Source organism: Ranitomeya imitator, chromosome 9 (assembly GCF_032444005.1).
Source record: "Ranitomeya imitator isolate aRanImi1 chromosome 9, aRanImi1.pri, whole genome shotgun sequence".
Classification (NCBI taxonomy): domain Eukaryota; kingdom Metazoa; phylum Chordata; class Amphibia; order Anura; family Dendrobatidae; genus Ranitomeya; species Ranitomeya imitator.
Genome location: NC_091290.1, coordinates 28,193,929 through 28,220,234, shown reverse-complemented (window position 1 = coordinate 28,220,234; position 26,306 = coordinate 28,193,929). Strand labels below are relative to the sequence as shown.

At 44.1% G+C, this 26,306-nt stretch overlaps 1 protein-coding gene across 34 annotated transcripts in view; it reads left to right on the top strand.

Annotated features, from left to right (window-relative positions):
• Positions 1–26,306, top strand: part of NRXN2 (neurexin 2) — a 724,697-nt gene that overhangs the window by 416,126 nt on the left and 282,265 nt on the right. For all 34 annotated transcript variants that reach the window (XM_069738695.1, XM_069738707.1, XM_069738688.1 and 31 more), the window contains one exon: positions 1,678–1,797. In XM_069738695.1, the coding sequence (XP_069594796.1) occupies positions 1,678–1,797 (120 nt within the window). The remainder of the gene's footprint in view (positions 1–1,677; positions 1,798–26,306) is intronic.

Genomic DNA, 26,306 nt, shown 5'->3' with positions numbered 1-26,306 from the left:
TATTACTATGTTTCTGTTAAACTTAATAATGCTAAATTTAGTATTAATTAAATACCGCATTCCTGTGAAAATCCGGCATTAAAAATGGATGTAATATTCTTTGGTTTCGGGGCTTTTGCTTTGAACATAAATCATTGTAACTAGCTAATATGAGCAAGAGTCAGGTTGGTAGACTGCTGAGACCCCACTCCGCCGAGATCAGGCACAACATTATCCCCCAAGACACAACACTACGCTTGACTCTGATTACTTCCTGTGGCCCCTACCGGGCTGCCAGTAAGGTCTCCGAAACAATGTGACGATGAATAGGTGGTGGTGGTGGACCTGAGCTCAAAAACGAGGCAGGATCACAATATCGGTCATTACCATAGATGAATTGGGGGACCGTAACGGCCTCGTCGGAAGGTGGCACCATTGGGGCATGGGGTGAAGGGGATTCTCCGTACCAACCATCACATCTTGTGGAGGATGAGGAGGGTAGAACTATGCTGTCTGCAACTTGGGACTCGATAACAAGCTGTATCTGCACTGTCTTGAGCTGCCGTCTCTTCCACTAAAGAGAAGCTACTAACCTGCCCTCCTGTCATTAATATGGCATTGCATGGAGTCCCGCAATGACAGCGTTGCTCTCCTTTTGCAACCAACAATGCCTTGAGCCACTGCAACAGGTGCCGGAGGTAAAGAATGCGTGGAGTGGCAATCGGTGCAACCACTCCAAGAGCTTCTATTGGGACCAGAATGTAGGAGCTCAAGCGGGTGGATGCGCCCTACACTACCGGCTACCCGACTACTTAAAGCAGGAGAAAAATGCCTGATTATTATGTTCTCAGGGGACATTAGCTATGGTAAAGGATTTTGGCCGCGGCTAACTCCCAGCTTACCATGCACACCACACGCATTGCCAAACAAAGCGTACAACTGTGTCATACATCTGCCACAATGGTGCTCGTCAATGCAGTGAACAAGTTGACCTGGCCTCACCATTAGGAGAGGATTCTGATGTCGGAGGTTCTCAGGACTTTCTCCTGCACTTGTTTAATATATCCCAGTAGGTGCCAGTATACAAAAGCGTCACCGCTTATTGTGCGAATGCAAAAAATAATTGTTGGTAATTGGAGTTCCAAAAATGGGTCTTACAAACTATAGTGTACATCAGTAAAATCAACAACATAAATCATGCGTGTGCACATAACAGGAGATTAGCAAGGCAAGGGGTTGGTGGCTTCACTCCTACGGAGGCAGACCATCCAGCTGCTATGGGAGTCAGAAAGACCTGAATGGCCATGCCCTGCATCTTCCTACTTCTCTAAGCCTGATCCCATCTTTCAGGCCCCGTCTTCCCATTTGGTCAGAAACGTCAGACGATCCAGCTGGCAAACGACCAGAGAGAAGCCGTCTTCCGATGTTTCTGGCCAACCTCCTCTTGTGACTGATCTTGACTTTACAGATACAGTTTTGGAGTACTCTGGTCAAAAAGGGGTAGGTTTTATGTAAGCCAAACTCAAATTTGATGTTCACGGTTGGGTCAAGTTTTCCCCAACACTAATGTTGTTAAATATGTTAACCGTATGTAAAGTAAAAGGAATGCGTGAATAAATATCAGATGTGATAAATGGTGCAGGAAGGAGCATGGGGATGATATTTCCAAGAAATTACCAGCGTCTAATTTTCTTGTAGGTCCCAGCACCACATGCTCCGAGGAGTCTTGTGGTAATCTAGGTGTATGTCTACAACAGTGGGATGGATTCATATGTGACTGCACTATGACCTCCTATGGAGGACCCGTCTGCAATGATCGTAAGTCTACCAAGATCTTATATAAAAATGTATGTCTGAAATAAAACCTCAAATTAGTATCAGAATATTTCACAGGTTCCATTTTCAACTTATCTTTAAAATTCCATACGCTAGCGAGTATCCTGTAAACCTTTGGTTTATCACTAGTGACACCTGCCTTAGTACTAGTTAAACACACTACAGTTCATAGACAACCATTAATGTAATTCTCACAAGCAGCAAAAAGGGTTCTCCTGGCTTGGGCTAATTTTCAGCAACCAGTGCACTGTTTTATGTGGAATCCTAACAGTGTGTAACACACACTCCATTAGGATTTAGCTCTACTTGCCGTTTCATTGAGAGATTCAGTATGGAAGCTAATTGGTGCATGATCGTAAGTATACGGATCGCACACTTACGGTTACGTGATGACAACTGGAAATGGCAATCGGAACTGAATCATGAGTGTACACTACACACCATGAGGATTCGGTATGATACAATGTTTGCCAAAAAATGTATACATGCTGGAAAACCCCTTTAAAGTAACAAAACTGTGAAGATTTATTAGCAAAGAAAGTATTTGCAAGATAGTACAATAGATATTTTACATGCGAGGCCCCTTAGGCATCATGGAAACTTCAGAACCATAGGCACTTCAGGTAGCACTTTACGGTGGTTCAGTAGGCAGTATGGGGCAAAAATGTTATGTGGTGACTTGGTAACAGCAATATAACCCATCATATGGAAGATCATCCCCAAAAAAGAATCTTCTTACTGAATCAATGACAGTTGTGCATAAAAACTATGGGTATTCCAGTGTATGAAAAATAACCAAGAGCTTCAGGCCTTCAAGGTTTCTCAAAACCAAAGAAATGAGACGGAACACGTGTGCACATTCGCACCTTGGCCATTTTTCAGTATAAGCCACAAATATATACCATACAGCCCCCTGACCGTCACCGACTACCCAAACATTAAAGGGGTTTTGCGAGACTAAGTTTTATATCTTAGTGTTACATATTTTTGTTATATGCCTTATTAATTCGTGATAAGCGAATAGATTTGCACTCCGGCTCCGGCTCCCACTTTCTTACTCTGTGGCAGCCAGACCAGGACCATCGGCCAGCACTAGAATGCCGCCATACTGGGCGCCTCCTGTGATTGCTGGGCTCCTGCAACATCATAACGCTGTGGAAAGTTCGTTCCGAGTCCTCAAGTGTTGTCATAATAATAATAATAATAATTTTATTTATATAGCGCCAACATATTCCGCAGCGCTTTACAAATTATAGAGGGGACTTGTACAGACAATAGACATTACAGCATAACAGAAATACAGTTCAAAACAGATACCAGGAGGAGTGAGGGCCCTGCTCGCAAGCTTACAAACTATGGGGAAAAGGGGAGACACGAGAGGTGGATGGTAACAATTGCTTTAGTTATTCGGACCAGCTATAGTGTAAGGCTCAGGTGTTCATGTAAAGCTGCATGAACCAGTTACCTGCCTAAGTATGTAGCAGTACAGACACAGAGGGCTAATACTGCATAAAGTGTATGAGAACATGATGCGAGGAACCTTTTTTTTTTTTTTTTTTTTTTTATTATAAATAGGCCACACAGGGATCGTTAGGTTAATGCATTGAGGCGGTAGGCCAGTCTGAACAAATGAGTTTTTAGGGCACGCTTAAAACTGTGGGGATTGGGGATTAATCGTATTAACCTAGGTAGTGCATTCCAAAGAATCGGCGCAGCACGTGTAAAGTCTTGGAGACGGGAGTGGGAGGTTCTGATTATTGAGGATGCTAACCTGAGGTCATTAGCGGAGCGGAGGGCACGGGTAGGGTGGTAGACTGATACCAGGGAGGAGATGTAGGGTGGTGCTGAGCCATGGAGTGCTTTGTGGATGAGGGTAGTAGTTTTGTACTGGATTCTGGAGTGGATGGGTAGCCAGTGTAATGACTGGCACAGGGTAGAGGCATCGGTGTAACGGTTGGTGAGGAATATGATCCTGGCTGCAGCATTCAGGACAGATTGGAGCGGGGAGAGTTTTGCAAGAGGGAGACCGATTAGTAGAGAGTTACAATAGTCCAGACGAGAATGAATAAGTGAAACAGTCAGAGTTTTTGCAGAGTCGAAAGTAAGAAAAGGGCGAATTCTAGAAATGTTTTTGAGATGCAGGTAAGAAGAGCGAGCCAGTGATCGGATGTAGGGGGTGAATGAAAGGTCAGAATCAAGGATGACCCCAAGGCAGCGGGCATGTTGCTTTGGAGTAATGGTGGAACCGCACACGGAGATGGCAATGTCAGGCAAAGGTAGGTTAGTAGAGGGAGAGAACACGAGGAGTTCAGTTTTTGACAGGTTTAGTTTCAGATAGAGGGAGGACATGATGTTAGAGACAGCGGTAAGACAATCACTGGTGTTTTCTAAAAAGGTCGGTGTGATATCGGGAGCAGAAGTGTATAATTGGGTGTCGTCAGCATAGAGATGGTACTGGAAACCAAATCTACTGATTGTTTGTCCAATAGGGGCAGTATACAACGAGAAGAGTAGGGGGCCTAGGACTGATCCTTGAGGAACCCCAACAGTAAGGGGAAGGTGAGAGGAGGAGGAACCAGCAAAACATACAGTGAAGGATCGGTCAGAGAGATAGGAGGAGAACCAGGAGAGAACGGTGTCCTTGAGGCCGATGGAGCGGAGCATAGTGAGGAGGAGCTGATGATCCACAGTGTCGAATGCTGCAGAGAGATCCAAGAGAATTAGCATGGAGTAGTGACCATTAGATTTAGCTGTTAGTAGGTCATTAGAGACTTTAATGAGGGCAGTTTCAGTAGAGTGTAAAGAGCGGAAGCCAGATTGAAGAGGGTCGAGAAGAGAGTTATCTGAGAGATAGCGGGTAAGACGGGAGTGGACCAGGCGTTCGAGGAGTTTAGAGATGAAGGGAAGATTAGAGACAGGTCTATAATTAGCGGCACAGTTTTGATCGAGGGATGGTTTTTTAAGTAATGGATGTATGATGGCATGCTTAAATGAGGAGGGAAAAATACCGGAAGTGAGGGAAAGGTTGAATATTTTTGTTAGGTGAGAGGTGATAGCCGGGGAAAGGGACTGGAGGAGATGTGACGGAATGGGGTCACTGGTGCAAGTGGTCGGGCGAGAAGATGCAAGGAGCCTGCTTACTTCTTCTTCTGTAACTGCTTCAAAGTCAGAGAGTGAACTAGATGCAGTGGGGGAGGGAGGACAGTGCATGGTATGAAGAGATTGGGAGATGATTTCCTGTCGAATGTGGTCAATTTTTTCTTTGAAGTAATTGGCCAGATCGTCAGCACGGAGATCCGTGGTTGGGGCCTGCTCTCTTGGGTTGAGTAGTGACTGGAACGTGTCAAAGAGACGTTTAGGGTTATTGGACAGGGAGGTGATGAGGGTGTTGAAGTAGGTTTGTTTGGAGAAGTGAAGGGCAGAATTGTATGTCTTTAGCATGAACTTATAATGGATGAAATCTTCGGGTAGATTAGATTTTCTCCACAGACGTTCTGCCCACCTGGAGCACCGCTGCAGGAAACGTGTTTGCAGCGTGTGCCACGGATGTTGCCGTCTGTGCCGAGTTGTTTTATGTATAGGAGGAGCAGCATGGTGTACTTTGCGTCATGACGTTGCGAGGCCATTATTCTGGCATTCGTGTACCAGCTGAGGGTGTTTCCACTGCCCTGGATGAGCTGGAGTGGAAGCCAGAACAAGGAAATACACATTTTTTTTGCTTATCTCTACTAATAATTTTACCCTCACAAGTCTTATGATGCTCAGTCCCATCTTCCAGTGATGTGTCAAAGCCATAGGTGAAGCATATAATTCTCCTCAATTGGGCTTCCATACTGGTCCATGTGTTGTCATAAGTAACGTCATCTTTAAGGGCAGGCTGAAGCGCATATGCTCAAAGTGCATGCGTGCTTCAAACTGTGCGCAGGTGTGAGGAGAAAGCACCTCCACATGTTCGACATGGAGACTAAATCAGAGCGTGATGTATGACAGATGATTAAACAAGTAATCGGACGTTGAGTCCGAGGGTTGCGTGCAACAGCAGTACACCTGTGAAGGCATGATAAAGAGAAACCTGTCATTAGATTCATGCTGCAAGAACCATGACCTGCATAAATTTAGTGTCTGGCTTCATGATTGAAGCTAGGTATGTTTCACTCCGAAATCCTGAGAAAACCATAGTTTGCAAACCCGGGAACCATAGGAGGAGATGAGGCTTGTCCAGTGTGTGCCTGGGCCAAACTCGGTCCACCATGCTCCAGTTGATTAACACATTCCTCCCTATGTACACACGAGTTACCTGTCAATCAACTGGAGTGTTCTAGGGAGAAGTTGAGGTGGCACCGGACATGTCTGGTCTCGCTCTATAGTCCCCAGCCAGCTTCTCCTTGCCACACTCCAGTTGATTGACTAACTCCCATGTATGTTTCATGCTGCCCACAGTTCAGGCAGAATGAACCTAATGACAGGTTGTCATCATGATAGATAAAATTAGGATATAAAGTGATTTAAAAAAAAACAAACAACAACCTTGAAGTTCACCTGCCGTGATAAGTTCCCCTACATATAAGCAATTTGCAAGTCTAATAACCATTCATGAAGTTCCTTTGAAGTCAATCATAACTACGTTAACAAAATGTAGAAGAAAAAAACTAAATAAGAAGAAAACGGCAAAAACAAAAACATACTGTAAAAAAAATAGTCCTGGGCAAAAATGAGAAATGCAAACTTCACACTACATACGGGCATTACATTTCTTGGGACCATTTAAACCCTTCTTTAAACATGTGCCCTATGTGAATGCGAATGTCCATCCAGTCAATGTCTCTTGCAAATTTCAGTACGGTAAACTTTTACATTATGCAAGAAAATCATAGATATCAGTTCAGGCATCAGAGATAAAGATGTGCTAAATGAAATGGTTATGACACATTTAGAGTGATCATAGATCTATATGATTACAGACGTTCACGGCATATTTGCTAAATGTACTTGCCAAGCACTGTGTAGTGCTAGCCCTAAAAGAATCCCTCTAATTGGATACAGAGCTACAATTAAATATGTTTAGTAACTATGTAGAGATACATTGCAATAGTCCATTCTTAATTAAAGTAATTGTAATTATTCATTGTGGCGTCCTCGTAATAATTGGTATAAGCCTTGGCTGATACGTGGTAAGTAGAACTTTGTGCACTTATGACAATGTAAACTTTTTATGGATGTCTGCACGTGTTATGGATCTGCAAGATTTAACTTTGGCAGGTAGGATTTTTCAATACGATGCAGCTAATTCCGTTGTATCTAGGATTATTTGAATCTATTGTTTTAATGGGAAAAAAATAGATTGATTAAAATCTGTCATAATCTGCACTGAAGGCTTAGAATGAAACCTCCATCAAAGGTGTGAACAGGTCGCTCCACAGTTTAACACAGAGAAAACTTAATGATTGTTCACCCGCAAAACTAAATCTGACTATACATTTTCCACATATAGTTGCTATAACCATTTCTGCCAATTGTACCGAATTTTCGGAGAATGTTCTGAATTTTGACACACAACTTCGTCAAATTCGGTACGTACCGACAGAGAGAAGTGGTGTTCTTGTGTGGGCCTGTGGTGTCATCAGAAGGGCCGCGTTCATTCCCGGGCTGAGTTGGGGCAGAATTTAAATGTCCCTTTTCTCTCAAACAGTAAGTGAGCTAGGTCTCGTGCCCTCCTGTCTACTGTCACTGCTGCTCTCTGTCAAATTGACAAACCATTCTCCTCATCTCCAAAATGGCCACTAGAGCACTCAGGAAAGTCTAAACTTTGCCTTCATATTTTTCATTGGTGTGAATTGGACTGGTGCTGATGAATACAGAGATGTTCCGTGGTGGAAAACGGGACGGGAAAGAGTTGTTCAGACTTTCCACACTGATCTCGTGCCTCTGCAGGGGCCATTTTGTTGAAATGAAGAATGAGGCACCAATTTGATAAATGTAGGCAATTGAAAAGAGGGTACCGCAGTGGGCCAGATGGCACCCCACCAAGTACAGTGACTATTTATGTTAAATATATAATCAAATTCCGGTTTGGATGTAGAGGGTTGCTTTAATAATATAGTTCTTTATTGGTTGAACCCCAATGTCCTACTTCCAATCAAATATGTGTCATAAAGTTGAGATCTATAAAATTGTTTTAAAGTTTAACCAGTTAAATTTATTATTCTAGTATATTTGTTCAATTTCCTATGCCTGCCTTTATATTTACCTTTGCCTGTCTTAATATTTGCCTTCCATTTATAAAAATATGACATATTTATGTCCCGGGTCCATTTTATCAGAAAAGTTATTAATAAAACTGGTGTTTTCTTCGTTTTACTAGTACAATGTTAGATTCTGGATTTGTTTCACATGCCCTGCTCTCCTATACCGTAATAACGTCAGAAGCGCCTTGGTGGATGGGAACTATTACGATCACAGTTCTCTTTCATCTTCTCAGACTAGGCTACATTACAGTTGATTTTCTCATATGTGGATATGAAGTCCTGCAATGCCGGTACATTGAAGAGTCTCACTTGTCCTAATTTCAGTACACTTATCATACATTTGTAGACTATTATCTATTTCATGTCCCTTCAGTACTACAGCTATTCCATCCCTTTGACTAAGTTATACACTTATTTTTTTCTCTTTACTTAAAATAACCTGTACATAAATGAAAGTCATCCGTCTACCTGTGCATAAACAAATTGTTCAATTTAGATTCATCCCCTTCAAGAACGAAAAATCCCATCTGAGAAGTAAAATTTATCAGTCAATTTTTCAAGAAACATGCCACGTGGAGGAGACCATTAATGTGTTTTAACAATGTAATAATAATAAAAAAATATTAAAGGGTTATTCCCAAGATAGTAACTTATTGCCCATAGCTAAGGGTAACTTGCAGATCGCTGAGATCCAACTGCTGAGACCCACAGCCATGCCAAGAACGGGGATCTGGAACTTGAGAAAATGAATCTACATAGCCTCATCTAAATGAAGAAGAGATTGAGCATGCACCTCCACTCCATTTGTTATTTATTGAACTGCTGGAGACAAAGAAACCCCGTACTCAGCTATTTCATGTAGTTCCTTAGACAATGAGGTCAAAGCATTCACATTTCCATTCCAATCAAGATGTTGCTCTATAGAGCCCTGTTTCCAGAGCCCCCTTCTCTGCTTCACTGTGGGTCCCCGCAGTTCATGCCACAACAATCAGTAAGGAATCCCCTATCCAGTGTAATAGGAAAAAAATTGCTATTTTGTGCAGCACCATGACTGTAAATCCCCTTGTATTTATCTACATAATATAAAAGCATGATGTATTCAAATTCTTTCCTTGGCTTTCAGACCCCAACCTTCCCTGTTGTGAGTTCCGTTCTGGAGCTCCCTCCTGTGGTTGCTAATGGTATTTTTGCGAGTTCTGCCCTTGGGCTCCCTCTGGTGGTTTCAAGTGGAACTGCTGTTCCGTTAGGTAGCTGTGGCAGCTGCCTTCACTAATCGCCTTGCCTGGGTTTGTTATTTAAACCTGCTCTGGGCCTTAGTCCATGCCTGCTGTCAATGTTCTTGGTTGGATTTGTTTCTTCCCTTGGATTTCTCATATGGCCAGTCCTTGTTTGTCCAGTTTTGTTTGTCCATTTGCTTGGACTCTATTGCTTTGCATTTTGTCTCTTTTGTCCAGCTTGTCACTATGTCTTATTCAGGCTAGCTGGAAGCTCTGGGAAAGCAGATTTGCTCCTCCACACCGTGAGTCGGTGTGGAGTTCATTTTTTCTCCCCCGGCTATTGAAATGGACCCTGTTAAAGTCCAGGCCATTCATGATTGGACTCAACCTACATCTGTAAAGAGCCTTCAGAAATTTTTGGGCTTTGCCAATTTTTATCGTCGCTTTATTGCTAATTTTTCTAGTGTGGTGAAGCCTCCGACCGATTTGACGAGGAAGGGCGCTGATGTGGTGAATTGGTCCTCTGCGGCTGTTGAGGCCTTTCAGGAGCTTAAACGTCGTTTTTACTTCTGCCCCTGTGTTGCATCAGCCAGATGTTTCTCTCCCTTTTCAGGTTCAGGTTGATGCCTCTGAGATTGGGGCAGGGGCCGTTTTGTCTCAGAGAAATTCTGATGGCTCTTTGATGAAACCTTGTGCCTTCTTCTCCAGAAAATGTTCGTCTTCTGAGCGTAATTATGATGTCGGCAATCGGGAGTTGTTGGCTATGAAGTGGGCATTTGAGAAGTGGCGACATTGGCTTGAGGGAGCCAAGCATCGCGTGGTGGTCTTGACTGATCACAAGAATCTGATTTACCTCGAGTCTGCTAAGCGGTTGAATCCTAGACAGGCTCGGTGGTCTTTGTTTTTCTCACGTTTTGATTTTGTGGTCTCGTATATTCCTGGATCTAAGAATGTGAAGGCTGATGCCCTTTCTAGGAGTTTTTTGCCTGATTCTCTGGGAGTTCTTGAGCCGGCTGGGATCCTCAAGGAGGGGGTGATTCTTTCTGCCATCTCCCCTGATTTACGGCGGGTACTTCAGGAGTTTCAGGCTGATAGACCTGACCGCTGTCCTGTGGGGAAATTGTTTGTTCCTGATAGATGGACTAGTAGGGTAATTTCTGAGGTTCATTGTTCGGTGTTGGCTGGTCACCCTGGGATTTTCGGTACCAGAGATTTGGTGGCTAGGTCCTTTTGGTGGCCTTCCTTGTCGCGGGATGTGCGTTCGTTTGTGCAGTCCTGTGGGACCTGTGCTCGGGCTAAGCCTTGCTGTTCCCATGCCAGCGGGTTGCTTTTGCCTTTGCCTATTCCTGAGAGGCCCTGGATGCATATTTCCATGGATTTTATTTCTGATCTTCCTGTTTCTCAGAAGATGTCTGTCATCTGGGTGGTTTGTGACCGGTTTTCTAAGATGGTCCATTTGGTGCCGTTGCCTAAGTTGCCTTCCTCTTCTGATTTGGTTCCATTATTTTTTCAGCATGTGGTTCGTTTGCATGGTATTCCGGAGAATATTGTGTCTGACAGAGGTTCCCAGTTCGTTTCTAGGTTTTGGCGGTCCTTTTGTGCTAGAATGGGCATTGATTTGTCTTTTTCTTCTGCATTCCATCCTCAGACAAATGGCCAAACGGAGCGAACCAATAAGACCTTGGAAACCTATTTGAGATGCTTCGTGTCTGCTGATCAGGATGATTGGGTGACCTTTTTGCCGTTGGCCGAGTTTGCCCTTAAGAATCGGGCTAGTTCGGCTACCTTGGTTTCGCCTTTTTTTTGTAACTTTGGTTTTCATCCTCGTTTTTCTTCAGGGCAGCTTGAGTCTTCTGACTGTCCTGGTGTGGATTCCGTGGTGGACAGGTTGCAGCAAATTTGGACTCATGTGGTGGACAATTTGACGTTGTCTCAGGAGAAGGCTCAGCGTTTTGCTAACCGTCGTCGGTGTGTTGGTCCCCGGCTTCGTGTTGGGGATTTGGTCTGGTTGTCTTCTCGTCATGTTCCTATGAAGGTTTCTTCCCCTAAGTTCAAGCCTCGCTTTATTGGGCCTTATAAGATTTCTGAAATTATCAATCCAGTGTCTTTTCGTTTGGCCCTTCCAGCTTCCTTTTCCATTCATAATGTGTTCCATAGATCCTTGTTGCGGAGATATGTGGTACCTATGGTTCCCTCCGTTGATCCTCCTGCTCCGGTGTTGGTTGAGGGGGAATTGGAATATGTGGTAGAGAAGATTTTGGATTCTCGTTTTTCGAGGCGGAAGCTTCAGTATCTGGTCAAGTGGAAGGGTTATGGCCAGGAGGATAATTCTTGGGTTGTTGCCTCCGATGTTCATGTTCCCGATTTGGTTCATGCTTTCCATTTGGCTCATCCTGATCGGCCTGGGAGCTCTGGTGAGGGTTCGGTGACCCCTCCTCAACGGGGGGTACTGTTGTGAGTTCCGTTCTGGAGCTCCCTCCTGTGGTTGCTAATGGTATTTTTGCGAGTTCTGCCCTTGGGCTCCTTCTGGTGGTTTCAAGTGGAACTGCTGCTCCGTTAGGTAGCTGTGGCAGCTGCCTTCACTAATCGCCTTGCCTGGGTTTGTTATTTAAACCTGCTCTGGGCCTTAGTCCATGCCTGCTGTCAATGTTCTTGGTTGGATTTGTTTCTTCCCTTGGATTTCTCATATGGCCAGTCCTTGTCTGCAAAAGATAAGTTTTGCTAGTTTTGTTTGTCCATTTGCTTGGACTCTATTGCTTTGCATTTTGTCTCTTTTGTCCAGCTTGTCACTGTCTTATTCAGGCTAGCTGGAAGCTCTGGGAAAGCAGATTTGCCCCTCCACACCGTGAGTCGGTGTGGAGTTCATTTTTGTAAACTCTGCGTGGATTTTGTAGTTTTTAATACTGACCACACAGTATCCTTTGTTCTCTGTCTATCTAGTTTAGTTTTGGCCTCCCTTTGCTGAAATCTAATTTCATTTCTGTGTTCGTCATTTCCCTCTCCTTTCACAGTCAATATTTGTGGGGGGCTGTCTTTCCTTTTGGGGGTTTCTCTGAGGCAAGATAGCTTTCTATTTCCTTCTTTAGGGGTAGTTATTTCTTAGGCTGTGAAGAGGTGTATAGGGAGAGTCAGGAACATCCCACGGCTATTTCTAGTTGTGTTGTTAGGATTAGGGACTGCAGTCAGTAGAGATACCACCTTCTCAGAGCTCGTTCCATGTTGCGTTTTAGCCACCAGGTCATTTCAGTGTGGCCTCTTAACCACCAGGTCATAACACTTCCCCACCCAGCTTTGCCATCTTAGTTCTTCAGCATGTCCTCCGATGTAGCTGAAAATGTAAATTCTGTTTTATATCAAAGAGTGATATAGCTGAGAAGTGCGTGCAAGCATTAGCTGCATTTATAAAACTTTCCTAACTCACCCTGACTGTGTATAGAATCTCCAGTGTATTCTATGAGATGCCTCCTGCTCGTAAGAGCTGACAGGGAGTAACCTATCAAAAGAAGGAGGCAGGATAGATTGCAGTCAATCTTATAGTCCGTTTTTCTCAAGATTGCGTTACCGTGCTAAAATTCATTAAAGTGTGGCATAATGTTTGATTACATGAAATTTGATGCATGTCTAAATATAACACTTTTCTCAAGCTCCATACTAGGGCCAGAATGGTTTTCTGGCAACTTTTTTTAAATAAAAATTTACGATTCATAAATCTGGCTCAAACTCTATTTGCATAACTAACCATGTTCATTTTCCAACTACTTTTTATTTTAAAAAGTGTCAAAAGTACTGTAAAATAGCAAAAAGTCACAGTTTTTGTGCACATATAGAGTGAGGATTTATGCGATTTTTTGAAAACACAAGACTTTCAAAACGGTCTTGACACATTTTCCCCTTTGGTCTATGTCTAGTTTGACTTAATACTTACATTGCAATCATCATAAATGCTGGGCCCCCGTCATATTGGTATGCCATGTACCCAACTTCCAACTGAAGTTTACATTGCCTGCACTGTGTAGGAGTGCGGACCGCCGTACCCCCTTGTACGTATCTCCATAATGTGAAAGCTAAAGCATTGATTTAAGTTTGAACTTCTTGTGATAAACGTTGCACATTCAATGAAATTATAAGACATATGGCAAGGATTTGGGAAAAGAAAGTGGTTTCATGTCGAGGTTACCGCGGTTTTCCCTTTTTGCCGCTACTTTCTAAGGTTGCCATGGTGACCTGCACTGCAATCGCGTGATATGCTGTTTGAAGTACATTTCTTTAATACAGGTCATTCATTAATATGCATTTATTAATGTCAATACAACACAAACATCTTTGTCACAGTTAATTACGCTTCTTAATTACAGCGTGATTTAGAGGCCCGGTTCATTCTTTTTGAAGGTTTATTAATTCATTACACAGCTTTTTATGTAACTGTAGAACATTGCCATTTGGATACCATTTATGCAAAGCTTTAGTCATGCATACAGTTCATGAGGCTTCATTGTCTTCATGATGTATAAGCATCATGAAAGGGCAGTACTAATATATGCAATATATTGGATGGCTCCTTATATGTGAAATTCATCTGGATGGGGAAATGGGTGGATGGAAATTGTGGGTACAATAGTACAATTTTCAAGAAAAAAAATGACATTCTTGTGCAAAAGTGACAAGAACCAAAATGTGCTGTTTTTCATCACCATAAAAATGCACTTGATTTGCCATATTAAAACTAATATGCTTCCCTTTGCACTTGCTGGCAGACTGCAGTAATGCACGGGAAGAAAGCAGGATGGTAGCAATGCACGGGAAGAAAGCAGGATGGTAGCAATGCATGGGAAGAAAGCAGGATGGTAGCAATGCACGGGAAGAAAGCAGGATGGTAGCAATGCATGGGAAGAAAGCAGGATGGTAGCAATGCATGGGAAGAAATCAGGATGGTGGCGGTAATGTGATGCTTTGGTCAACATTTTGGTACGATTCCTTTAGCCTGACATTTATGAGGATGTTACTTTGACACATACTACATACCTACACACATTGTATAGAATAAGTGCCCCAATTTCTGACAACAGTATTCCCTAATGGCAGAGGTCTCATTCAGCAGTAAAATGCTTGTTCTGGAGTGATTTGAGGAACACAACAAAAGAAATCACAGTTTCCATCTTCAAAATACCCAGAAATGAATCTGATCTGAGCATTTGTGAGCTGTGGTGGAGAAACAAGTCCAATCCATGAAGACCCCCCATCTTCCACCAAGCTGATATCAAAGGACATCTGCAGGGGGCTTATGGAGTCAATCCTTTGATGAGACCCAGCTGTTTAGGTGGCGTAAGGCTGACCTATACAGGCATAAGTTTGTGTTCTGGATGAATGGTGTATATATATATATATATTTCACTTGCAATGCTGTACATGGACCACTCATGGGCTGCACATATCCATGACGTCAACATACTTGACACGTACTCCCCACTTTTGAGTTGGTAACTTCTTAGTGATTTAGTCTTATCTTGGGCTCCATCATAACCTCCCATTTGATATCTTTACCTCTTTTTAGACTATGAAATGTTGAATTTGCCAATATTCTTTTTAAAAGACCATGACAGCCCACATATACATGGATACACAACAAGCATGTACCGCTGGCGAACACTGACCGAAAAGGGCCCCTGTACAAAAACAGTATATGGGTCCTCTGCAGCCAAATAGCTCCTCATAATGCACCTTGCCACCTCCCTTGGAGGTGGGAATGGCCCCCATAACTCATAAGCCCTTGTCTGACTGCACTGATGACATGTCTGCCCCTGCCACTGATGATCTGAACCGGGTCTGCAAATGTTCTACTCATGTGATGGACGCCTCACTTTCTGAACACGTTCCTCCCATATGATGAACTCATGACCCACGCGAAACAACCACTTACTTGGTGCATGCATCACCTTCATACCGGGTCAGCGACTTGCGTGCACCACCTACATCCTAGACCCATACGAATCCTTACAAATCACAGCAGTTACCTCCCCTGAAGTTGCATTATACTGTGGTTTGCTGTTAACTATTCAGTGCCGAATACTCATGGAAAAACCAAAGCAAATCCTCCCCAGGTGTAAATATCCCGAGACTGAGTGTTTTACTGTTTAGTAGTGATGAGCAAACAAGTTAAGGTGTTATCCGAGCATGCTCGTGTGCTAACAGTGTCTTCGGCGTGCTCGCATAGTATGTTCAAGTCCGCGCAGCTGGATGTATCGCGGTTGTTCGACAGCAGGAACACATGTAGGGATTGTCTGTTTGTTAGGCAATCCCTGAATGTGTTGTGGCTGTCTAACACTATTCCAATACTATTCGAGCACGCCGAAGACACTCGGATAGCACCCGAGCATGGAGGATTACACCTTATCCCAGCACCCGAGCATGGAGGATTACACCTTATCCCAGCACCCGAGCATGGAGGATTACACCTTATCCCAGCACCCGAGCATGGAGGATTACACCTTATCCCAGCACGTTCACTCATCACTACTATATCAGAAAGATATATATCTTGGTACCATGGTACTATATAAGTGAGAGAGAGAAAAGTATATAGAAAGTCACAGAACTGAATGAAGCTGTTCCACGTCCTCGGCAGGTCATGCGTCTAAGGACTCAATCATACGGCAGTGATTTTGAGGTGCACAAAAAGCGGCCTGAGTTTCATTACTGATTTGGATCAGAGTTTGGTCAGTGTCTGGTTTTACCATCAGAATTTGGGCAAAGTATCGTAAATTACTAGTGATGAGCGAATATATTCGTTAGTATTTTTTTTAGTGCTCGGAGATTTCTTTTTTCTTGCCGCAGCTGAATGATTTACATCTGATAGCCAGCATAAGTACATGTGGGGGTTGCCTGGTTGCTAGGGAATCCCCACATGTACTTATGCTGGCTAACAGATGTAAATCATTCAGCTGTTGCAAGAAAAACTAAATTTCCGAGCACTAAAAAATACTCAGAGCACCCCCGAGCGTGCTCGGGAAATCTCAAGTAACGAGTATATTCGCTCATCACTATAAATTACCCTTAGATGGGAAAAAAAACTGCTGGAAGTTTCTCAAGCTTCTCCTATCAAACTGCTCATGAAAAGCGGACATGGCATGGATGATATCCGAGTGCGATCTGACTTTTTTTTTTTCACGGATTCATAGATTTGCATTGGCGAGACTGACCCAACACTCGGATCACTATCGGACTATTCTCCATGCTTTTGTGCGGACCACTCAGTCCAAGGAAAAAAATCATACATGTGTATTACCCCCACACACTACGTATCATAGGTACAGGTGCTATCCGTGGAAATCATAGATGTCACTTGTATGAGAAAAGGTGATGTCTGCATGAGCCCCTAAAAGATATTACCCAAAAAGCTGGAGAGATAGTAGCTAATACAAGAATAAGAACGCCTATGGCATTCATTAGTCTGTCGAAATGAGTGTTCAAACCAAGCATGAGTGCTTCCTTGGCATAGGGGCGCAGATCAGTCTCCAGTATCAGTACCTCCATCCTTCTTTGTCTCCTATTAAATCAGAGCTGTCAATCAAGGAAGAGGGGGTGGAACTGGGTGGAAAACAAATAAGTGGCACTGAACCATTCGGGAATGCGCTGCGTGCGTGTGTTTTGTTTGCACAGTCATTTTCTGCTGTCTCACTTTAAAAACTGTGATGTGGACAGATAAGAAGCGTAACTTTATGCTCCAATTCAAAATCAGAGAAGAGGGCATAATGAATGATATTCCCTATTTATTATTCAGCACTTTAACAGTTTTGCATCAGATCTAATATCTGGTAAATCCAGCCCAGCGATTGCTATTCGCAGCATTCTGCCTTTTTTTTTTTTTTTTTGCTATGCACACATTTTATTATATTTCCGGGGATCTCCTGTTTGCACACGTCTTATGTAATCCAGCAGCTAAACCCCATCCATCCTCTAGAAGCTCGAGCCCAATTCTCCAAAGTAGTTTAGTAAAAGTGTATAAAAATGAGCCCTCTGGAGACCTCTGCTGGAGGAAAGCGGCCACTTCTAGACTGACGGCGGGCGGACGAGGAGCCACGGCCAAGTGCTCACAAATCATTACTCCTAGGGATTTCCTCTACTTTAATGGCCTCTTATTTTGTACATTTTAAAAAGACAAATGCAATGACTCTAAAGACCAAATTATTGAGATCCCTGATGCAGCAAAAGTGACCGCAGTGTTATGAGACACGGTTAGAATAGGGCTGAGCGCTGAAAGCAACTTTGTGAGCAGGAAAAGCAAAAATAATATATTTTCATGCTTTTCTAAAATTATTATTTAACTAGATGGTGACCCGATTCTAACGCATCGGGTATTCTAGAATATGTATGTCCACGTAGTATATTGCCCAGCCACGTAGTATATTGCCCAGCCACTTGGTATATTGCCCAGCTGTGTATACAGCACAGAGCCACATAGTATATTGCCCAGCCACGTAGTATATTGCCCAGCCACTTGGTATATTGCCCAGCCACTTGATGTATTGCCCAGCTGTGTATACAGCACAGAGCCACATAGTATATTGCCCAGCCACGCAGTATATTGCCCAGCCACGTAGTATATTGCCCAGCCACGTAGTATATTGCCCAGCCACGCAGTATATTGCCCAGCCACGCAGTATATTGCCCAACCGTGTAGTATATTGCCCAGCCACGCAGTATATTGCCAAACCACATAGTATATTGCACAGTATACTGCCCAGTCACGTAGTATATTGCCCAACCACGTAGTATATTGCCCAGCCACGTAGTATATTGCCCAGCCACGTAGTATATTGCCCAACCGTGTAGTATATTGCCCAGCCACATAGTATATTGCCCAGCCACGTAGTATATTGCCCAGCCACGTAGTATATTGCCCAGCCACGTAGTATATTGCCCAACCGTGTAGTATATTGCCCAGCCACGTAGTATATTGCCCAGCCACGTAGTATATTGCCCAACCGTGTAGTATATTGCCCAGCCACGTAGTATATTGCCCAGCCACGTAGTATATTGCCCAACCGTGTAGTATATTGCCCAGCCACGTAGTATATTGCCCAACCGTGTAGTATATTGCCCAGCCACGTAGTATATTGCCCAGCCACGCAGTATATTGCCAAACCACATAGTATATTGCACAGTATACTGCCCAGTCACGTAGTATATTGCCCAACCACGTAGTATATTGCCCAGCCACGTAGTATATTGCCCAGCCACGTAGTATATTGCCCAACCGTGTAGTATATTGCCCAGCCACATAGTATATTGCCCAGCCACGTAGTATATTGCCCAGCCACGTAGTATATTGCCCAGCCACGTAGTATATTGCCCAACCGTGTAGTATATTGCCCAGCCACGTAGTATATTGCCCAGCCACGTAGTATATTGCCCAACCGTGTAGTATATTGCCCAGCCACGTAGTATATTGCCCAGCCACGTAGTATATTGCCCAACCGTGTAGTATATTGCCCAGCCACGTAGTATATTGCCCAACCGTGTAGTATATTGCCCAGCCACGTAGTATATTGCCCAGCCACGCAGTATATTGCCAAACCACATAGTATATTGCACAGTATACTGCCCAGTCACGTAGTATATTGCCCAGCCACGTAGTATATTGCCCAGCCACGTAGTATATTGCCCAACCGTGTAGTATATTGCCCAGCCACGTAGTATATTGCCCAGCCACGTAGTATATTGCCCAACTGTGTAGTATATTGCCCAGCCACATAGTATATTGCATAGTATACTGCCCAGTGACATAGTATATTGCCCAGCCACGTAATATATTGCCTAGTCACACAGTATACAGCACAGAGCCACGCAGTATATTGCCCAGCCACGCAGTATATTGCCCAGCCATGCAGTATATTGCCAAACCACGTAGTATATTGCATAGTATATTGCCCAGCCACGTAGTATATTGCCCAGCCACGTAGTATATTGCCCAGTCACGTAATATATTGCCCAGCCACGTAGTATATTGCCCAGCCACGTAGTATATTGCCCAGTCACGTAATATATTGCCCAGCCACGCAGTATATTGCCCATCCGTGTAGTATATTGCCCAGCCACATAGTATATTGCATAGCATACTGCCCAGTGACGTAGTATATTGCCCAGCCACGTAGTATATTGCCTAGTCACACAGTATACAGCACAGAGCCACGTAGTATACTGCCCAGCCACATAGTATATTGCCCAGCCACATAGCATATTGCCCAGTCACGTAGTATACAGCACAGAGCCACGTAGTATATTGGCCAGTCATGTAGTATATTGGCCAGTCACGTAGTATGCACCATATCCCTGTTAAAAAATAAAAAATAAAAAAAAAAGAATTAAAATAAAAAATAGTTACATACTCACCTTCCGGAGCCCCCGGATCGAAGTGGCCGGTTCCCGATGCTCCTCGCGCGCTCCGGTCTGAAGAGTGCATTGCGGTCTCGCGAGATGATGACGTAGCGGTCTTGCGAGACCGCACGTCATCATCTCGCGAGACTGCAATGCATGGACCGGTCACCTAGGCGTTGCGAGGAGCTTCAGTAACCGGCCGCTTCAATCTGGATGTTATACACCTGGAGGCGAGGGGCCAGATGTTATACACCCGGATGCAAAGGACCAGATGTTATACACCCGGAGGCGAGGGGCCAGATGTTTTATACACGGAAGAGAGGGGCCAGATGTTTTACACCCAGAGGCGAGGGGTCAGATGTTTTACACCCGGAAGCGAGGGGCCAGATGTTATACACCTGGAGGCGAGAGGCCAGATGTTATACACCCGGAGGCAAAGAACCAGATGTTATACACCCGGAGGCGAGGGGCCATATGTTATACACCGGGAGGTGAGGGGCCAGATGTTATATACCCGGAGGTGAGGGACCAGATGTTATACACCCGGAGGCATAGAACCAGATGTTATACACCCGGAGGCAAGGGGCCATATGTTATACACCGGGAGGTGAGGGGCCAGATGTTATATACCCGGAGGTGAGGGACCAGATGTTATACACCCGGAGGCAAAGAACCAGATGTTATACACCCGGAGGCGAGGGGCCAGATGTTATACACCGGGAGGTGAGGGGCCAGATGTTATATACCCGGAGGTGAGGGACCAGATGTTATACACCCGGAGGCAAAGAACCAGATGTTATACACCCGGAGGCGAGGGGCCAGATGTTATACACCTGGAGGTGAGGGGCCAGATGTTATATACCCGGAGGTGAGGGGCCAGATGTTATACACCCGGAGGCGAGGGGCCAGATGTTATACACCCGGAGGCGAGGGGCCAGATGTTATACACCCGGAGGCGAGGGGCCAGATGTTATACACTGGGGAATTGGAGACTGAAAGAATACATGAGTCCTATGATTGAGGTGGAGCATGATACACACTATGGACAAAAGTATCATTGATCCCCACTTATTATCGTGCCTTCAGTACTTGTATTTTAGTCATTAGTCACATAATGGTGTGGAACATTGAACCTGCTCGTTTCTGACTCATTATTCTTGATTGCAACTTCACGAAGTTCTCCCCTCTCTACAGTAATCTAGACTGAGTGCAGTAGCAGCATTAGTTTTTCTGCCCATTCCCAATGCCAAGGTCTTTGCCCTAAAACATTTGCCAGAGCATTGGAAGTATTCTGCGCTTTCTATGTATGTTTGTCCTGAGGATGGAGTCGGTGTGACTCTGAAACGAGTTAACAATAAATCAGCATTTATCTATCGTGAATGTCATTTTTCCAGTAAGAACAGAACACCTCCATTGCCCTGGCAAGTTTTTTTCTGGCACTACCGTGCGGAAACTGCGGCATCGGAACGTTTGTCTTTTAGTGGTTGTGTCACACACAACCCTATAAGGTGAGCGTAATTACCGTTTATTGCCATTTGTGTTTCTTGGATAAGGCCCTATTACGCTTTTTGTAATGATAAAAGACTAACATCCTCCAGAGTCCAAACTTCCAACTTACATCTCCAAAACACTTTCTGTGCTTCACCAGTTTTCTAGAATGCGTTACTCGAGGCAATCTGCTCAGTTCATAGTGTCTACAGCTTTAAATGTGCCCAAAATTCACATTTGAAGCACATATAAAATTCACGAATCTAAAGTTTGTCCGGTTTCCCCCCTTCTAATTTTGAATTTGATAGATGTTGAATTTTAACAAGGAAATTTGATGCAAATCGAATGTTTCTCATCATCCTTTGGGGTTTCTACAGACCCACAAGTATAATAAATATCGGATGGAAAAAAAAGTACTCTTCATCTATCCTGCCATCCCAACAGACCCCTGTTTAGGCCTGCGCGCAGCTCCCTCAAGCCTCTCTTGTACTTTCGCACTTCACTCCTTTTCTGGCTCTAAACATTTTAGCAAAACATCAGTTGGCCGCCAGTTTGCTAAATTTTCCCAACGTGAATCACAAAAAAAAAAAAATGTCATCTGTAAAATACCAGGAGAATTTAATGATTCTCAAACGGATTTATCCATATCTAATGGCTGTTTCAGATGTCGTTGCTATCCGTCCGATGTCGGCGCGCAATGCTCAGGCTGGCTGCACATCTCCTGACCCGAGCATGACTGCTTCATATATGTCTATTCGGTCAGGAGATGTGCGGCCAGTCCGTAGGACCAAATATCATGGACATCTGAGACAAGCCCTAATGATTATTCATTAGAAAAGGTGAAGAAAAGATGGCTAAACCTTACCATACAAGGATTTCTTTTAACTTTTTTGCCTTTCTTTTCTATTCTCCTCCAACCCTAGTTTTCCTTGTTTTTACAACAGCTTTCAATGCGCTTTTTAGCTTTATATCTTTATCTCCTCATTACGTCTACTTGCCTTGGGTTCAAACCATCTGCCAGTCATTCAATTAAAAATGAACATATATGGTCCAGCTGGAAGACGCCCTCATAGTATATTTCTGCCGTGCAGCAGTGGTCTTCCTTCGGTGCTTAGACTTTATTATTACAACCAAATAAACCTAAATCCCACATACCTAAAATAAATAAGCAGTAAAAAAACCTTGTGACTGTGGTGAAACGATGTGTGGACTACACAGCATGGTGTCCAGTAAGCTGGCACTCCCGCATCATTTTCCGAGAACGCAGCAATCAATTTTCTGAGCCTGCTGAGTATCCGAGAATTGCTGATAAGTGCATTGCTGTGATTGCTCAGAGGCCATACAGCATCACAGACCCCATATCATAATCCACATCAACCTCACACACACAGCGGATAGAATTCAAAGTGTCTAGGGTAGGAATCTATTGATAAGCTGGCAGTTCAGGACTGAGCACATCACCGGTGATCTAGAGGTAGTCGCAGATGATAAGTTCGGGGCTGAGGTGGCTCGGTACATTCATCCAGCTTGTTTCTCATTCTGTAAGAGTCGGTTTTCTCTCTGGACATCATTATGTGTGAATATACTGCTTAAATATTCAGAGCAGGCAGCAAATCATCAGCAACTGATGCAGTACATTTCTGATAGGTGAGATACGGAGCACGGAGCATCTAGAAGGTGAAAACTGCGATGGCTTCAGATTTATATTTAGTATTCTAGGAAGCGGTAGCCAAACATCCAGCTATATAAATTAAATTACAACCAGGTTGTACCCCACTTCAGTTCATAGTTGTTAGGCTCTCCTGATGAGGTGGATCCTCCAAGCCCAAGGTCCGGGTCGGCACACGTGCCAGGGTGTTGCTGCAGCTGAGGGACACAGGAGACCGCATGAGGACAGGAGACTGAGGGACTGGAAGCCACAGGCAGCCAGGAGACGTCTGGGAGACTGCAGACAGGTTGCAGAGATACTGAAGGCCACAGGCAGACAGGACTCAGGAACACTAAAGTCTTAACACCAAGACACAGGATTGTGTATTGGTAGGCCTTATTAATCCCAGGCATATGAACCCATGGGATCACGCTGTGCCATCTGCAAAGCCCAATATGGAGAACAATAAAGTTATGGGAAGCAAAGCCCAAATAGAGGTGCGTAACAATAGTTCAGATGACGGAATTGTGCTCTGTATGTCTGCTTACTTTACAACCATTATCATACTTGCCAACAATTAAATTGCCAGCCCTCAGTGATGCCCCCAAAATGGCTTCTTTTGGGCAATGCTTAAATTAAGTGCCTCCTCATTTGTGTTTTTGGTTTGTAGGATATAAACTTGAGTGCTCAGTTCCTGTTCTCATGGATGACTTACCACACATGAGAAATCACTCTCCAACTTCTTCCGCAGCTTATTAGCCACTTCTTACTTTCTCCCCACCTCCTGAACTCATAGTTTACTCTGAAAAAAAGAAACAGCCAAAAAATTCATCTTGGTCAAAACAAGATGGACAATCAAATCAATGAGGGATCAGAATTCAACTGTCTATTCACATCTAAGGAGAGGGAGAAGGGGAGTGAAAGATACACAGAGATCTCTGCTGCTTTCTAGTAAGTGTTTTATCTCAACCCAGAGCAGGAGACATAACGGCACTGCTCACTATAACTGTGTAATGTAAAGGCTCAATTCTGCTGCTGCATCTGAACATGTGCTGCTTAGAGACTGGAGAACAGGAATCCCTCATGTCTGTGTGTGCTGTGTAGGGGAGACAACTTAGCAGCTAGACTTCCCCCACCAGCTCAGAGACAACTACAATTTAGAAAAAGAGCCTCCATAGGAAAAAAATTGTGCAGAATACAAGTGATAGCCAGAAATGTTGCTATTCCTCCTGTACACATTAAAATAATTTAGGTTAATCATGTTTTTACTCTTCACTGCGTGCCGGGTATATTTGCTGACATGACATTTAGGTTATTTCTGTACACTTAGCTCAGGGTACATGGCAGCACCATATTTAGAGAAAAGGTGCTATGTGAGACATAAATTCCACATGACACACGAGGGTCTCTATTCTCTCACTTCATTATTTAGAGGGTCTGCATGCAACAGCTGACACATGCTCCTGTCCTGATGGCATTTTCGGCCTACACACACACAGAGGCTGACCGTTCTCCTCTTGGTTCCGGAACATGGACATTGGCATAGGGATAAAGGCCTAACACGTGCTCCTAATCTTGCAACATCTTAGGCCATGATATTGACACGGACAGATGCAAACTTCAATTCAGGATCCAGGAAAAGATGGGTGAACAAACTTCAACTAACCTACTGTAGTGAGCTAATTATGGACAAATGGCTTAATTACTTTATAACTACACATATATTTTTTATTTTGTTGCAATGGTTTTTTTTAGTGGATAATCCAATAAACCACTACAATTTTTTTTATAAGAATTATTGTGACATTTTCTTTTGAGTGTCGCATCTGGTAAGAAGTCCTGAATAAAAAAACAAAACAAAATATGTATATTTAACACACACGCACACACGCACACAACAGCTTATTCTGAAAAGTCACCAAAAATGACAGGTACACTTTTAAATGTCTTTAATTCACAGGATTCCAGGATAGCGGCACCAGCACGGGTATGCCAAACACTAAGGCTACTTTCACACTAGCGTCGGGCTCGGCCCGTCGCAGTGCGTCGGACCGAGGTTACCGATGCTAGCGTTGTTTGCGCCGCACAATGGGTGCAGCGGATGCAGATTTTCATCGCATCCGCTGCCCCATTGTGAGGTGCGGGGAGGTGGGGGAGGAGTTCCGGCCGCGCATGCGCGGTCGGAAAAAGCAGTCCGTCGGCAGCAAAAAACTTGGTTAAGGGCTGCATACTACTTTGTTTGAACACTTTTAAATGTGCTTTTTTGTCCTGAAAAAAACGTTGACCCAGAAACTGTCTGGTTTCCTGTCATGTATAAAACACATAATTGTGTATGATTGCATATAATATCACAATTAGATCCAATTTGTACCTTTAAATTTCTATATTCAGATCATTTTTGGTGGTAGTGCGTAAAAGAAAAGTAAAATATGTAGTCATGCGGGGAAAAAAATAATTTTTCACATAGATTACATTTGTTCCTCTTTCATCATCTACAAAGTTTGGAGGTTTTGGTTGCATTCTCCATTTTTTATTTCTAGTTCTGGCTCTTCCAGCTCTCTACTATTAGTAAACTGTGCAGTCAGTACAAACAAGGCTATTGTGGCACCCCAGGAGTTCAGGTACCACAGTGATGTTGCCTTCCTCTCGGGGAGGGTAATGTCATGCCTGGAGACAGGAGGGATCCCTTTGGCAGGAAAGCTGTACATGCAACACATTCTGAGCACAAAACCTGGTTTTAGCGGTGCTTCCTTCAATTTACATCCTGGTCTGAAGGAGTTAGTTAGTTGGTCCCGGGAGACCAAGAGAGAAGGCAGTCTGGCAGAGACACGAGAGAGTGATGGAGCAGAGAGGAGTGATTAGAAGCTTGAGGAGTGCTGTGATTGAGCCCCTCAGAGCTGAAGTGCAGAGGCCGGGCACCGGGAGCCCGAGACTGTGTGGAACTTCAAGTCCCACAGCAGAACCGGAGGGCATAGCACTATACGTAAATTGCCCACACCACGCCTGAGGTGCAGTAGCATTACAGAGCCCGGGAGTCACCGTGCAAAGAGACCCCAGAGGAACGGCTCAAGCTGCCTACCATGCAGACACTGTCCCAGGACAGGAGAGAACGAGGACCTTGTTAGGACACTACAGATAGCAAGGCACTAATAGACCAGTGCAAAGTGGAAGGTTCCCAAACTGACCAGTCAAGGGGGTTTCCACCTGTCTCCAGGCTGCCTAGACTCCATCTACACCTGTTGATGGTACCCTGGACTGTGGCCTGCTATCAGTAAACCAGGTAAAGACTGCAACCCTGTATCCTTTGTTTATTTACTGGCAACCCACCATCCTTGCCCACTACACTGGGAGCCCTGGGCAACCCCGCTTCACCTGTGGGAAGTGTCACCATCTATCCTGCAGTAATATCACCCCTGAGGATCCCTTTAAGCAGCGTCGATGCCCTCTGACAGAGAACCACAGGTGGCGTCACGAATACAGACTCTATTCACCAAACCCTTAGAAGACTATTCCCCTTTT